The sequence below is a fragment of the Elaeis guineensis genome, chromosome 6 (genome assembly GCF_000442705.2).
Source record: "Elaeis guineensis isolate ETL-2024a chromosome 6, EG11, whole genome shotgun sequence".
NCBI classification, from domain to species: Eukaryota; Viridiplantae; Streptophyta; class Magnoliopsida; order Arecales; family Arecaceae; genus Elaeis; species Elaeis guineensis.
The window spans coordinates 2,597,991-2,614,680 of NC_025998.2; the positions used below are offsets into that span (position 1 = coordinate 2,597,991).

At 51.4% G+C, this 16,690-nt stretch overlaps 1 protein-coding gene across 1 annotated transcript; it reads left to right on the plus strand.

Annotated features, from left to right (window-relative positions):
* Positions 1-8,959: 8,959 nt before the first annotated feature.
* LOC105047662 (ATP-dependent zinc metalloprotease FTSH 5, mitochondrial) lies at positions 8,960-15,463 on the plus strand (the record flags this gene model as incomplete). Its single annotated transcript, XM_010926694.4, is given in 5 exon segments — positions 8,960-9,220; positions 11,633-11,869; positions 11,958-12,082; positions 13,411-13,887; positions 14,213-15,463. Coding segments are annotated over 5 exon segments (2,030 nt in total), but the record flags the coding sequence as incomplete, so codon positions are not given.
* Positions 15,464-16,690: the final 1,227 nt, after the last annotated feature.

Below are 16,690 nucleotides of genomic sequence, written 5' to 3' on the forward strand. Positions count from 1 at the left end.
GCGGAGCCCGGCTCCCGTAGGAGTCCGGGCGGAGCTGTGCTGATGTCGGCGGTGGAGCCCGGCTCCCGTAGGAGTCCGGGCGGAGCTGTGCTGATGTCGGTTCCGCGTGGTTCCGGCTGTGGGTATTTTATACCCAACACCAGTCCCCCTACATCCGAGTTTGAATTTCAAACGAAGGAAGTACACAGAAGTACAGCCGGAACCGTCCCTTCGAATCCCGCGCCCCTGCCGCTCCCAGATATTTCGGCATTAAATGAGCGCGTGCCGGAGTCTTTCGAATTGGGGCGGAACGAGGGGACGCTTCGAAGACCCCGCAGGTACGCTGGCCTAGGTACAGCGCAATTATGGCCCTACCAACCGCCAGCCGCCTTCAGCCGTCTGCCATGGGGAGTGGGACACGTGTCGAGCGCGGACTGGCCTGGGGGATTCGAGATCATTATGGCGCCGGATCCCAGGGTCTATTTAAACCCGTCCTCCCCCTTTCAGGCGTCCTACTCATTTTTGATTTTCGCTGGCGTCTGTCATCTCTCCGAGAGTCTGCTCTCCGAACGCCCTTTCGAGCCGTAGGCGCCTTCGTCTCTCGCCCCGGATCCTTAGAGCAAGATAGGTTAGTGCCCACCTTCTTTTCACCGCTAGGGATCTTTTGTCTTTCATTCTCTTCGTCTTCCTCCGGGTTGACCTTTGGCGCTTCGTTCCCTTCTCATTTTGCCTTTCTAGGGCCCTTTAGGTTTCTTCCCCGAGAAAAATGTCTTCTGAATCTTCTGTCCCCGTAAGTTCTGGGAGTTCTTCTGCTTCGAATCCCCAGGCCCCCGTTTCTGCGGATGAACCCGCGCTCGGGGCAGGATCTCGCCCGGTTTTCGCGCCGAGCGCCATTTCGTGTCGTCGACTCCGGACGAACTTCTCCTGATAAGGGCTCGATACGGGGTCCCTGCGGAGTACGACCTGGAGCTTCCTGGCCCTCTGATAGGGCCAGCGCTCCCCCTCCCGGCCGCTTTTGTCTGTATCAGGAGGCCTTTCGTGCCGGGCTTCGGCTTCCGCTCCCAAACTTCGTCGCCGCCTTCTTTCGCTTTTTAGATATTTCACTTGCTTCTGTTGCCCCGAATTCCTTTAGGTTTCTAATAGGGTTTCTCTCTCTCTGCCATATAGCCGAGGTCCAGCCATCCCTCTCCTTATTCAGACATTTCTACACCTTCAAACGCCATCCTTCAGCGAAGGACTGGTGGTACTTCTCCCTCAGTTCGGCAAGAAGGGGTTTGCTGAAGGGCGCCCCTTCTTCGATTCACAACTGGAAGGGGAAATTCCTCTTTGTTTACTGCCCGACCCTGGAATTGGGCCTACCCCTTGGGGGTCTCTGAGGGATTCCGTCCGCCGGGCTCCTGGCCTAGGAGAGGACGACCTTCAGGCCGCCCAGAAGCTCCTGAGTTATCCCGCTCCTTCCCTTCCAAACCTACTGAGGGAGCCGCTTCTCTTCAACATCGGCCTGAGCCCTCAAGATCCAGCAAGTATACATCTTTCCTTTTCTTGTCTTCTTCTTCCCTCTCTTCCTTTTTCTCTCCTTTTTCCTCTTTCCTCTTTCTTCTTCTTTTTTTTTTTTTTTTTTTTTTCTTTTTTTTTTTTTTTGGACTGACTGGTGCTGCTTTTTCCTTCTTTTCTTTTCCCCTTTTTTTTTTTTTTTTTTTTTTTTTTTTTAGCAATGGACGCCGAAGCCACACGGATGCTTGCCAAGGCCATGAGAGCCCAGAAAAGGAAGGGCGCGACGACTTCCGGCTCGGCGAAGAGGGCCAGGGTGGAGGAGACGAGCCTGGCCGCGCCCGTCCAGGCGACCCCGGCGATCGACATTCCTTCGGATGCCGAGCCAGCGGCCCCCGGGCTCCCCCAGGGAGCCCACCGACTGGGGGTCCCAATTCCGGAGGTTCGCCCCGCGGAGGCGCCTGCCGCGGGGAGGAGGAGAAAATCGGTGGCCCGCAGGCCGAGCAGCCACCGAGCCGCTGCAGACGAGTCCGTCTGCTCCGAGGGGGGATCGGAGAATCCCTTCAACGACAAGGCTCTAATCCGTCGGCTGCTCGATGGTTGCATCCTGTCCGATGTCGTGGAGAGGATCGACCGCGCCGATCCCGAGCAGCGGGCTTGGACACCTTGGGGTCCTTTCTTGAGGTAAGCGGATTTTTATTTGCACAGTTGCCTCGGTCTTTGTTGTAATTCTCCATCTGTCTTTGCAGATCGGGCACCAGCTCTTCGCCTATGTCGAGGTTCGGGCCGCATGAGAGGGATCTCCTCCGGGCGGAGGAGCGCTGCCAAGACGAGGTTGTTCGTCTTCAAGCGAAGACGGCCGAGGTGGCCGCCCTCCGGGAGGCCCTGGAGAGAGAGAGACAGGACCGGGAAGAGGAAAGACAAGCCCGGGAGGAGGAGAGACAAGCCCGGGAGGCGGAGAGACGGAGCCTGGAGGAGTCGGTGAGGAAGGCGGAGGCCGAGGTCGCCCAGCTGGCCGAGCAAACTCCGGTTCTGGTCTCGGAGGCCAGGACCCTTGCGGTGGAGGGGTTCAAGGCCTCCGCGGAGATGAGAGAGCTGAACGTCCAGTTCGGCCTGGAGGCATTTACCAAAGGGTTTGAGCTTTGCCGGGAGAAGGTGGCCAGCAGATATCCGATCTTGGCCTCGAATTCTTGGAGGAGTCCGACGACGGAGCGGCCCTTCGCCCGCCGCCACAGCAGTTGCACCCCCGCGCCGAACTCTCCATCCCCCGCTCCCGAGGTCTGAGACCTCCGACCTTGTATCTTTCTTTTGTTATCATGCTTCCTTTTCATTTGTCTTCAAGATCAATTAATAAAGCCGAATTTCTTTTTGTGGATGATTTTTTCCTCCCTCTGCTCCTTTCCGGCCTTTCTTCTTGTAACGAATCGGTCTTTGACGCTTGCCTCTTCCAATGGCAGCGCCCCGCCGAAGCACTCCCCCTGCCCCTGGGGGTCCGCTGAAGTCGACTATCCAGCGGCTCAAAAAGGAGGTCCTCCACTTGACGAAGAAGTTAAAAAAGTCGGAGGGCGAGCTCCGCCAGGCGAAAAAATGCTACTCCGAGGCCGCTGCCGAGGCCGCCCACTTCAGGAGTATCCAAGTGAGGGCGATCATGGACTACAGTCGGAGGAAGGCGAGCTTCACAAAAGAGCTTGAGGAGTGTAAGAAGAGCGCCAGTGACCGAACTTGGGCTCAAGAGGCCAGGATCAGCGCCCTTAAAGTGGAGCTGTCGGCTGCCAAGAGGAGGATCGGCCAGCTGGAAGGGAACTCACCCCCGACTCACAGCGCGGGATGAGCAGATATGGTCACAAAAAGTTTCCGACCTCCAGAAGCAGCTTCAAGATGCTGAGATGAGCCACGATGTGCAGCGGGCCAGCTGGCGCCGACAGGTAGAGGAGTACAAGGGAGATTCCGTCGAGCGGCGGACGAGGTAGTCCGTCTCCAGAGGCAGTTGGTTACTAGGGCGCAGCTTGCTAACGCCCAAGATAACAAAGAGCTCCAAGCCCTGAGAGGCTCTGTCGAAGGAATTTCTGTCTCCCTTGGGGAGAAGACAGCTGAGCTACAACAAGTAAAAATTCAATTGGGGCTTGAGCGGAAGGCCGTCGCGGACGCAGAGGCGGAATCTGAAGTGTTGCGGAAGTGGCATCGGGAAGCGGAGGCTGAGGTCCGGCGACTTCGTCAGGCGCTCCAGGACATGCTGCGAAAGAAGGAAGAACTAGAAGAAACGGTGGAGAGCCTGAGGCCGTCCTGGTTGAGGGATGCAGGTGGCGACTCAAGGTCGGAGGAGGCAGGGCCCCCTTAGAGCCCCTTTGTCTTTATGTAGCTATTTTCTTTTTGTCGTTCTGTTTTTCTTTTTCTGGCCGCTCTGGCTTTGCAGTGTATATATTGAAATGGAAAAAGGAGCGCTTTGTGTTACCTTGTTCACGTGTAGTACTGATAATGTTGATTGTTGGACCTTTCTTGTCGTTTGGCTTGTTTGATGTAGATGTCGCCGTGGGGGGGGAGCTCCTTCCTTTCATCCGATCTTGTCACGCGGCAGAGTCTTGCTACCATCATTGACCCCTGTCGCAGAAGTGGCGATGAGAGCCCGGCTCCCGTGGGAGTCCGGGCGAAGTCTTACCGGGCGACGGAACCCGGCTCCCGTAGGAGTCCGGGTGAAGCCTGGCTGGCGGCGGAACCCGGCTCCCGTAGGAGTCCGGGTGAAGTCTGGCTTGGCGGCGGAACCCGGCTCCCGTAGGAGTCCGAGTGAAGTCTGGCTTGGCGGCGGAACCCGGCTCCCGTAGGAGTCCGGGTGAAGTCTGGCTTGGCGGTGGAACCCGGCTCCCGTAGGAGTCCGGGTGAAGTCTTGCTTGGCGGCGGCACCCGCTCCCGCAGGAGTCCGGGTGAAGTTTACCTTGGCGGCGGAACCCGGCTCCCGTAGGAGTCCGGGTGAAGTCTGGCTTGGCGGCGGAACCCGGCTCCGTAGGAGTCCGGGTGAAGTTGGCTTGGCGGCGGCACCCGGCTCCCGTAGGAGTCCGGGTGAAGTTTTACCTTGGCGGCGGAACCCGGCTCCCGTAGGAGTCCGGGTGAAGTCTGGCTTGGCGGCGGAACCCGGCTCCCGTAGGAGTCCGGGTGAAGTCTGGCTGCGGCGGCACCCGGCTCCCGCAGGAGTCCGGGTGAAGTTTACCTTGGCGGCGGAACCCGGCTCCCGTAGGAGTCCGGGTGAAGTCTGGCTTGGCGGCGGAACCCGGCTCCCGTAGGAGTCCGGGTGAAGTCTTACCTTGGCGGCGGAACCCGGCTCCCGTAGGAGTTCGGGTGAAGCCTACCTTTGCGGCGGAGCCCGGCTCCCGTAGGAGTCCGGGTCTTCCATTTTGCTTGGGCCGGTGGCGAGGTTCTCGTCATCAGCCTGGTTTGTGGGGGCGCATTAGGGCGCTGTAAGGCCTCTCCCCCCTCCGGTCTAAAAGAACCGGGCCTTCAACTTTGCTCATGTCAGGACGAGGTTCTCCTCCTATTCCTGACATGGCTATGGGGGCACATTAGGGCGTTGCAAGGCCTCTCCCCCCGTCCGGTCTAAAAGAACCGGGCCTTCGACATTGCTCAAGTTAGGGCGAGGTTTTCCTCCTGTCCCTAACAGGGCTGTGGGGGCACATTAGGGCGTTGTGAGGCCTCTCCCCCCATCCGGTCTAAAAGAACCGGGCCTTTGACTTTGCTCAAGTTAGGACGAGGTTTTCCTCCTGTCCCTAACAGGGCTGTGGGGGCACATTAGGGCGTTGTAAGGTCTCTCCCCCCATCTGGTCTAAAAGAACCGGGCCTTTGACTTTGCTCATGTCAGGACGAGGTTCTCTCCTGTTCCTGACACGGCCGTTGTTTTTTGGAGAGATCATATCCAGTCATAATACATCCGCGTTAAGCAGGAGGGGTGCGTTAGCTAGAAAGAAAAGTAGATTCAAAACGAAACAGTAAGCAATACATTTACAGTTCTCCCGCTCCTCCTTGAGGCCCTCCGGCGATGGAGTCGATGGTCCCGATAGGAGGCCGGTCTCCGGGCTGCTCCTCCCTCTTCTGTGGTTCGGGCGGTGGGAGGGCTCTTGGCCGGTCTCCTCTACCCTCAGGCCTGCGGCGGATGAATCTGTCGAGCCGACCTCGCCGGATGAGCTCCTCGATCTCGTCCTGGAGCTGGATGCACTCTTCGGTGTCGTGGCCGTGGTCGCGGTGGTAGAGGCAGAACTTGTTGGGGTTGCGCTTCCCGGGGTGCGTGCGCATCCTCTCCGGCCTAGGGATCAGCTCCCTGACCTCCATCAGTACCTGGGCCTTCGAGGCGTTGAGGGGGGCGTAGCTGCGGAACCTCCCTGGAGGGGAACCCCGCCGAAACCTGTTGTCCGGGCTTCTCTGCCTACATGCCCGGGGTGGAGTATGGGCGCGCTTGTGCCCAGGAGGGGATCGGGAGCGAGGCCGGGCTTCCCTTGGCCTCTTCTCAACTGCGGGCTTGCCAGAATCTCCCGCCTGGCGCTCCCTCGCAGTCTCTTCATCCTTCATTTTGAAGGCCTCTTCCGCTCGGGCGTATCCTTCAGCCCGAGCCAGCAGATCAGCAAAATCCCTGGGGTACTTCTCCAGGGAGTACAAGAGATCATTCTTCTGAAGGCCACCTTTCAGGGCGGCCATGGCAACCGACTGGTCCAAGTTCCGGACCTCCAACGCCACGATGTTGAAGCGGTTGATGTAGGCCCGTATGGACTCCCCTTCCCTCTGCTTGATGTTGACGAGGGACTCCGAACCTTTCCGGGGACGTCGGCTGCTGACAAAATGGGCCACGAATTGGTGGCTCATTTGGTCGAAGGAGAAGATGGTACCCGGCTTCAGTGCCGAGTACCAGTTTCTTGCCGCTCCCTTCAAAGTAGACGGGAAAGCCCGGCATAAGATGGCGTCGGGGGCACCATAAAGCAGCATCATTGTCCGGAAGGCCTCCAGGTGGTCCACCGGGTCCGACGTCCCGTCGTAGCTTTCAAACTGGGGGAGCTTGAAATTCGGCGGGATCGGTTCCTGCATAATCATTTGGGAGAAGGGAGGGTCAGTGCAGATATCCTCACCGTAAGCGGGAGGCGCATGGCGGAGTTCTTCGATCCGCCGGTTTATCTCCTGGAGCCTCCGGTCCAGGAAATCCTCTCGACTTCGAGTCTCGAGGGTCCTTTGGCAGAACGGGGGCAGGGATCTCCCAGGGGTGGAGTCGTGGTCCGACTGAGGGCTCTCCACCCTTGGATTCGCCTTCTCGGGAAGGACGGGGCGGCTAGCCCAGGTGGCCCGCCCCACCGCCGGGTTCCGGCATTCCGGAGATGCCCCTTCCGGATGCGCTGACGCCTGCGGCGGCTGCTGCTGCATCGCCTGTACGGCCTCGACGAGGCCCTTGACCTGCTGCGCCAGCAAGTCAAACTGCTCCGCGCTGACCGCCGTCGCCGGAGGGGGAGGAGGAGCTGGCTGAGAAACGGGAGGGGAGGCCGGAGCCTGAGATCTTGCCGCGGAGGCCGTGGACCGCCGGGTGGACGCCCTGCGCGGAGGCATCGGGTGCCGGTCTCGCGGGGGAGGATTAGGGGTAGATGACGGAGAGATGGCCGGAGGTGGCTCCGTTGAGCGCTCCTTCAAGAACAAGGGTGCTGCGAAGATACAAGCCCCTTCCTCTAGCGCCAATCCTGTTGGTGCAAAAATCCGCCTGCGCCGGAGAAGCTGGAGTTGAGGAGGCCGCGGTCGCCGCCGGGACCTGCAAGGGAAGTCTAAACCGGAGGTGGGGTTGCTCCGGCAAGACCCTCCGACGCTCAAGTCAGTTCTCTGCCTCAACAAGAATGGAGTGCTCGAACGGAGAATTTAGCAGAGTTTTGAGATAAGAAAAATGAGCTTAAGAAATAACGTATCTGAGTCCCCCCTTTTATAGGCGGGGAGGCAACGGACTGATGGCGACGTTTGTAACCGCTTGGTAGTGGGCCGCCCATGGTCAGGGGAATTGATTGCGAAAGATAATGGAGCAGACATGTGGGTATCACCTCGACTTGCCACGTGGAATCCGTTATGAGGGGTGGAGCAGCGTCCGTCGTCAGGAGAATCGCATGGTATCCGTCGCAGGAGGTGGGGCAGGTTCGTGGCCGTTACTGTGGCCTGCCAGGGGGATAATGGAGCTGTGCGGAGTCCGCCACAGGAAGTGGAGCAGGGCGGCTATGGCTGCTGCGGCTTGTCAGGGAATGATGATACTGCGTGGAGTCCGCCACAGGAGGTGGAGCAGGGTCGCGGCCGTTTTGAGGGCCTGTCAGGGGGCGTGGAGCCCGTCGTGAGCAGAGCCCGGCTCCCGTAGGAGTCCGGGCGGAGCTGTTCTGATGTCGGCGGCGGAGTCCGGCTCCCGTAGGAGTCCGGGCGGAGCAGCGCTTGCTGATGGCGGTGGAGCCCGGCTCCCGTAGGAGTCCGGGCGGAGCTGCGCTGATGGCGGTGGGGCCCGGCTCCCGTAGGAGTCCGGGCGGAGCTGCACTTGCTGATGTCGTCGGTGGAGCCCGGCTCCCGTAGGAGTCCGGGCGGAGCTGCTCTGCAAACAAAGTCAAGGGTGAAGTCCGGCTCTCGTAGGAGTCCGGACTGAGCTTACCAGCAATTGATATTGAGAATGGAGCCCGGCTCCCGTAGGAGTCCGGGCGGAGCAGTTTTGATGTCGGCGGCGGAGCCCGGCTCCCGTAGGAGTCCGGGCGGAGCAGCGCTTGCTGATGGCGGTGGAGCCCGGCTCCCGTAGGAGTCCGGGCGGAGCTGCGCTGATGGCGGTGGAGCCCGGCTCCCGTAGGAGTCCGGGCGGAGCTGCACTTGCTGATGTCGTCGGTGGAGCCCGGCTCCCGTTGGAGTCCGGGCGGAGCAGCGCTTGCTGATGGCGGTGGAGCCCGGCTCCCGTAGGAGTCCGGGCGGAGCTGCGCTGATGGCGGTGGAGCCCGGCTCCCGTAGGAGTCCGGGCGGAGCTGCACTTGCTGATGTCGTCGGTGGAGCCCGGCTCCCGTAGGAGTCCGGGCAGAGCTGCGCTGCAAACAAAGTCAAGGGTGAAGTCCGGCTCTCGTAGGAGTCCGGATTGAGCTTACCAGCAATTGATATTGAGAGCGGAGCCCGGCTCCCGTAGGAGTCCGGGCGGAGCTGTTTTGATGTCGGCGGCGGAGCCCGGCTCCCGTAGGAGTCCGGGCGGAGCAGCGCTTGCTGATGGCGGCGGAGCCCGGCTCCCGTAGGAGTCCGGGCGGAGCTGTGCTGATGTCGGCGGTGGAGCCCGGCTCCCGTAGGAGTCCGGGCGGAGCTGTGTTGATGTCGGTTCCGCCGTGGGTTCCGGCTGTGGGTATTTTATACCCAACAGTTGTATTTTCAACCTGAGTCCCGGTAAAAATCAAATGGTGCTCATTCTAGTTAAAATAACCCTTGTATTGCCCTTTTCATCATAGTGCTGATTTTTTTATATGTTTACTGATTGCAGGAAGCGGGCTCAGAAATTTTCACCAAAGGTTTCAGTCAAGCTATGTTGGTAGTTTTGCTCGCAGAGCATGGGATGCAGATGGACCCAATGATGTTGCGCTTCTTAAAGAGCTTTACAGAAGTGATCCAGAAAGAGTTATTAGACTATTTGAAAGTCAGCCTTCACTACATTCCAACCCTTCAGCACTTGCAGAGTATGTTAAGGCATTAGTTAAAGTTGATAAGCTGGATGAAAGTTCATTGCTTAAGACATTGCAAAGAGGTAATGTACAACTGTACTGTAATGATCTTATGGTATGTCATGGATTTTGGCTTGCATGATATGATGGTGTCACCGTAAGTGCATGGCATGTAATGCAGTGACAATTGTGTTCACTGGCGGCACATTACATTACTGACTATCATCAAGCATCAGTGGTTTCATTCTGTAGGTTTAGTATGTAGTTTTGAGTGCATAGCATGGAATGGAAGAAAAGCTCTTTTAATTGATAGATGTGTTAATGTTGTTGCACCATCTGTGGGGTGCTTATATCATAGTCACGCACAGTTGTTTGTTTCCATGTTTGTCTTCCTGAGGTTATCTGTTGATGTTACAATTTGCTTCCTTTAAAAACCCTGAGCAATGATAAATGTGTAACTCTTTTTCATTTATTTTGGCAATGCATGCTATTTTACCATTTTCACTCTGAGCGATACCTGTTTCTGTTGTGAGCCTTCTCTAGTCTTTGCCATTAAACTGAATCTCTGATCTTCTTGTGACCTCTATGCATTGCCCTATTTTCAGTCTTTTGTCCTAAAACCAGCCTCTCCGGTGACCATTGTAGTTGTCTTTTTATGTGGAGAAGCATGTAGCAACTCTACCTTGTGGGCACATAGTAATTTGAGGACAGTACGTGGTAAAATGTGATGATATTTAACTATGCATGTCAGTTTATCATTCCTGTTACTTTGTTCGTCAACAACATGTATAACCCTTCAATAGTAGTTCTGAAAATGTGTCGAAGTGATCAGGATAATTGAGATGTTAATCCTCGAAATTTTTGAATGTGTTTCTGTTCATTGTTTGCCTTGGATGCCATGGTAGGCCCCTTGCTTGCCCAAATATGCATTCTTTGAGAATTTGAGACCAATTCAGTGGGTTGAGACTAGGTTAATAACTGGTAGTAGGTTTTATGGAACATATTTTGATTTTTGAAGTTGATTTGATATATATCATGTATATGGGATGAGGCTTTTAGGCAAGAATTACCGACTTGAAATCGGAGACCGTGCCAACTGGCCGGCCATACGAGTTGGTGCACCCTCGTACCAGGTCCGAACCGACACAGAAATAAGGGATGAACCGGAGAGGAAAAGAGAGAGAAAGAAAAAGGGGGAAGGGAGGGAGAGGGAGGGAAGCAAAGGGAGGTCGGTGGTGGCCACTAGAGGGCCGCGGAGGCCTCTTGGGCACCGCGGTCTTCCGTGAGAGAAAATGATAGTAGAGAGAGAGAGGGAAAGGGAGAGAAGAGCGAGGGGAAGGCGGCAGAGAGGCTGGATTGCTTGATTTACTATTTATTGTGTTTTTTTGAAAAAACATGCTGACGCAGGGGCTTCGCTTCTGTTTCGAACCTGCAACGGCTGTAGGGTGGTTTTAGGCCGTCCAATGGTCCTCCGACGGCCTCTCCGCCGCCTTCCCCTACTCCTGCTTCTCTCCCTTCCCCTCTCTCTATCTCTCCTTCTTCTTGCATCTTGCATCTCAAGGAGCCCCGGAGGTCTTGACGGGCCACAGCTGGTCTTTTCCTCTCCTTCCCTATCCTCCTCTCTCTCTTCATCTCTTTCTTTCTCTCTTGCTCCGCTTTCACCGACGGTTCCGAATCAAACGCCCGAACCGCACTGGTTAGCCATCGGTATGGTTCAGCACAGCCCGAACCGTCCGATTCAGGGCGGTTCGGCACGACCCTGGTTCAAGGCGGTTCGGCGAACTATGCTTTTTTGAATTAATATACTATAGTATTTTCAATTACCATCCCAAAATATAAGTTATCGAGAAACTAGCATATAGTTGACAAAAATCTCTTTAAGGTTCTTTAGTCATTTTATTTTCAATTAGCAGACCCTTTAGATGCTAAATCTTCAATTTTTTGGGTTGTAGTCATCAAATTTGTCTCAGTTGAATTATTAAAGGTGAACTTCACACTACATGTTAAAGCCATGAAAGCCTGGTCTAAACAAATTTGTATGGTGCTTATATGCTTCTGGAAATCTTCAAAACACTAGAAGAACTATACCTTTCAAAGATGAAACAGAGATTTGATCGCAAGTTATGGGCTATAAAATTGTGTCTGTGTTTATATTTTATGTAGAAATTTATTGACATTTAACTTAATGCCCGATGTCCAATTTATAGTCCACATACATTAGTTGTATCCACTCCTCACTAGTTCAGAAATGCATCTATAATTTTCTTTTGTGGAGTCACATCCCAAATTTCACATTTAGTGGCCTTTACATAATCTTTTGTTATTTCGATTGTCATTTTTGTGCCTCCAAAATTAAGCTCTTTTGCTTGTTAACTTTTGGTGTATTTTATTGCCATTTTAAGTTTATGCATTTTATGTAACTTGCTTTCCATTCTATGAGTATATGCCTAGTATCTCATGTTGTGACTTTTTAAAACATGGATGATAATATATAGGCATCGATAAATCAGCAAGGGAGGAAGAGAGTATCAGCAGCATCCCAGCATTGAGGAATGTAGGCCAGATGACCAAGGAAGGAATTCTTGGAACTGCAAGTGCGCCTATTCACATGGTGACAGCTGAAACTGGTCATTTTAAAGAGCAGTTGTGGCGTACATTTCGCACTATTGCCCTAACCTTTCTTTTGATATCTGGTGTTGGAGCACTCATTGAGGATAGAGGAATTAGTAAAGGTTTGTTGTCTCTTAGGATTTGGTTAGTTGCTTCATTGCCTAAAATATTTAAGTGGATGAAATTTTGCTTTGTAATAATCTTACACAGGGCTTGGCCTGCATGAGGAGGTACAGCCGAGCATGGATTCTAGTACAAAATTTAATGATGTAAAGGGCATTGATGAGGCTAAAGCTGAACTAGAGGAAATTGTTCATTACCTTCGCGATCCAAAGGTAAAAGCAAACTCATTATATACAAAGTGATGGAATAATCTTCTTCCCTAATTATCTTTGGATTCTCATGTTATTGAAAGTGTCTTGTTTGATACTTAGTTAAATAAGATACATAAAATTCCCTTGTTCAGGACTAACTGAATATGATGTGAGGTAGCTTTTTATCCGAGATTAGATATAGCATTGGCATCTACCGTGTACCTGGTTTAGCAGTGGGATGTAATATTATCTACCTGTTTGCATTATCCCTTATCTGGTTGATTTGATATATGTCCATTTGATTGCAGTGGTTGAAGGGCATAGAATGCTTAAAATGGACAATCAGTTATCAAGATTCCATATATTCTGCAATTCTTTCCTTTAATAGTTAAAAAATAAAATGACTACATGACTACTGCTTTCTGTAATTTCCCTAATTCATTTCAAAAGAATCGAAATATCCAACTCTTCAGATCAGCATTCAACTCTTGTATTTATTTATTACATTCTTCATGCAAAGGTATTTGCTAATAAAGAATTTTGAAGATTCACTCTGTCAGAGAGAATTATACGGTTGAAGGGAGCTGGATTACTTATTTTCAGTTTAGTACTCTCTCATTATCTCATCTGTCTTTTTGAAAAGGAAAAACCTTTCTGGCATACTTATTACAAGAAATTGGTACACAGATGAGAATGCATGCAACATGCCACTAGAGTAGCATGTTTTTTGCCCATTGGAATGAAATGAAAATAAGGTATCCTATGTCAGCCGCTTAGAACTCCTGCAGCTAAATACAAGCAAAGTTTTCTTTGGTCATTGACCCTGTAATCTCATGCAATGAATGGTCAGTGCTATAAATCCATTTGACGTACTAGGAAAGAAAAAGGTAGCACCGAAGAAAGGAAAGAGCGAGATGGTGTGTATTTGTGATTTTGAAATTGGTGCATATATTGGATAGGACCTCTAGAGCTATAGTTGGAGTTTCATTTTATTCTATACTACACCCTGATTGGGTGCAACCCATTTTCCATAAAACTGATGCACTTTAACATCCACTGCTTCTATTAAAGAATCATGATCTGTCTTGATTCAAGTCCTAGTTTGGCTTTTGCTTTGTGTTTTCTACCTGGTATTAGTTAGCAAGTGCGTACCAATTATCAAGAAATTGTTATCAAGTGCCTTACAACTGACTTCGTTTGGAGCTTTAGTTCTCTTTTATGCTTCTACAATGTGACGTTTATGCTTTATGATGCGTCAGTCAACTTACTACTCATATGTGATGCATTGTTTGTAAAGAAACCTGAAGTGCACTTAGATTCTCAAATTTGTATTATGTTGGTTGTTCCAGCGTTTCACTCGCCTTGGTGGCAAGCTCCCCAAAGGTGTATTGCTTGTTGGCCCACCTGGGACAGGGAAGACCATGTTAGCAAGGGCTATTGCTGGAGAAGCTGGTGTTCCTTTCTTTTCGTGCAGTGGAAGTGAATTTGAGGAGATGTTTGTTGGTGTGGGAGCTAGGAGGGTGAGGGATCTTTTTGCTGCAGCAAAGAAACGATCCCCCTGCATCATTTTCATAGATGAGATTGATGCAATAGGTGGGAGCCGCAACCCGAAGGACCAACAGTACATGAAGATGACCCTAAATCAATTGCTTGTTGAGCTAGATGGTTTTAAGCAGAACGAGGGGATTATTGTCATCGCTGCAACTAACTTCCCTGAATCACTGGACAAAGCCCTTGTGAGACCTGGACGCTTTGATCGTCACATTGTTGTTCCTAATCCTGATGTAGAGGGCCGAAGGCAAATCATGGAATCCCACATGTCAAAGGTTATGTTCCTTGCAGATATTTTATTCTTTATTGTTGGACTATCTCATTGGTTGCTGCAATTCGAAAACATCCAATGCTTGGTGGGCTTTGGCCTTCTGTTTTCCCTGAAAGAATTAAAAAGGGGGCATCCCATGCTCTACAAACTCCATCTCTATTGTGGATTTGAGATCTTCCACTTTTTGGTATCTTAATTGTGAGAAGCTTTAAGGCATCCAATTTGTCATTTGTGCTGGGCAACAGTTCATCAAAATAGCCATAAAAGAACTTAAAGAGAAAATGGCGTCTATAAAATGCTGATATCACTGTTACTTTGGTTTGATGCAGGTCTTGAAGGCAGATGATGTAGATCTAATGATCATTGCAAGGGGAACCCCTGGGTTCTCAGGTGCTGACCTTGCAAACCTGGTCAACATTGCTGCCCTTAAGGCTGCTATGGATGGGGCCAAAGCTGTTAGCATGGCTGATCTGGAATATGCCAAGGACAAGATCATGATGGGCAGCGAACGCAAATCAGCAGTAATTTCTGATGAATCAAGGAGGCTGACAGCTTACCATGAGGGTGGTCATGCTCTTGTGGCTATACACACAGATGGTGCCCTCCCAGTCCACAAAGCGACAATTGTGCCGCGGGGGATGTCCCTTGGCATGGTTGCCCAATTGCCAGAGAAGGACGAGACCAGCATCTCTCGGAAGCAAATGCTTGCAAGGCTGGATGTTTGCATGGGTGGACGGGTAGCTGAAGAACTAATATTTGGGGAGAATGAGGTGACCTCTGGTGCTTCCTCAGATCTCGATCAAGCCACAAATCTAGCGAGAGCCATGGTTACAAAATACGGGATGAGCAAGCAGGTGGGTCTTGTTGCACACGACTATGATGACAATGGAAAGAGCATGAGCACGGAGACGAGGCTGCTTATTGAAAAGGAGGTGAGGGACTTTCTGGAAAGGGCATATAATAATGCAAAAACTATCTTGATGACTCACAATAAAGAGCTGCATGCCCTTGCCAATGCTCTTCTTGAGCAGGAGACCCTGAGTGGGGCACAGATCAAGAATTTGCTTGCCCAGGTGAGGACTCGTCAGCAGCAGCAGCAGCAGCAGCAGCAGTTTGTGGCAGCCTCACAGACAACCACCCCTTCTGTGCCAACGACGCCTCCATCTGCTGCATCTACCGCGGCTGCAGCAGCAGCTGCTGCAGCAGCACAAGCAGCAGCCAAGGCTAAAGGAGTTGCGCAGCCTGCTGTGGGATCTTAGCAGCAAGAGGGTAATTGGTAGGATCAAATATGTAGTATAAATTGCAGGTTCTTCTAGCATCTGAAGGGATGAACGGGCGGGAAGGACTTCCAAAAGCAAAAAAAAGAAAAAGAAAAAAGAAAAACACGAAGTCAGCTGCCTGTTGCAAATCCCAACTCAATGTATGCATAAACATCTACTTGTTTCTTCCCTGAGCTTGCAGAAGAACAAAAGTAGAAACTTGTGGCAGGGACATCAACCGTGGAGGTTTTTGAATCACCAACGGGTTTCTTTTTGTTTCCTCAATTCTAATAATATTAATTATAATCTCCCTTTGATTAATGGAGTTTCAACAGCAGCTTTGAGAAGAGGTAACTCACTACAGGAAGAAGGGGTTTTAGTAACTATTTTTTGCCGATGTTTTTGGAAAGCATCGGCAGGTTGCGCTGACTTGCCGACGTTTTTAAAAAGCGTCGTAGTTTAACGACGCTTTTAAAAATTTGAGCATTGTCAATACCGACGCTTTTAGCAAAAACGTCGTTAAATAAAGAAAATGCTGATGTTTTTTTACGTCATTATTTAACGACGTTAAAAAACGCCGTTGGGTTCGTTTAATACCCTCATTTTTTCATGCTCTAATCTATCTACCGTCGCTGCTTTCCATCCATTCCTCCGCCGACCCCTATCTCCGCCGCCGGCACCGCATCCGCCGTCCACGTCGCATCGCCGTCCGTCGCTCTCCTCTGCTACCGCATCCGTCGAAGTCGCATCCGTGCGGTCCAAGCCGTCCGTCGTACGCCGTCCGCATCCCTGGAAGCAGCCACCCCACCGGCCCTCCTCCCCTTCCCCCTCCTGGCGGCCGCATTCGTAGGCCCAAAAGTCCCCTCCGGTCCCCCTCCCCGACCCGACCGCATCCCAGCATATCCGACGTCGTACCTTTCGGACCTGCATCGAAAAGGCTTTTGATGGTGTTTTCTTGAAGGTATATTTCTGCTCTTTGTTCACTTGTTGGTGGGTTGTGAATTGATAGGAGAACAATGTCAAGATGACAGAATAGATTTAACTGCTGTGCACCAGAATTCATCTAATGATATTCTCTATTCATTAATATGAGAGTGAAAAATGGCTGATAAAATATATGTATCACCTGATAAGTTGAAATAATATGATTTGATGATGATGAACTAATAGGATGTACCGTGAGCACTCATGATCACTATGCATGCATCATTTACCTATACAAGATTTTTAAACAATCATTATCGCAAAATATTTAAATTTTAAATAATTTTTATATTTAAATTCCATTTATATATACCTGTGTAGTATTAATTATTGGGGCATGCATTCCATTAGATTAGGGCTGTTGATGATATTGGCTTTGTAAGTGCTCTAAAATTTATTTCATGAAAGAAAGCTCAGCTTGTACTTGGGTGTATTTATCCTCCAAGCCGATATTCTTTTGAGTTGGAGGTATATGGATCTGATCCGGTCAAAAAATTTAATCACATATTTGATCTTGTTTGATTTTTTATTAGATTTGATTTGAATTTAATATGCAGATCTGAA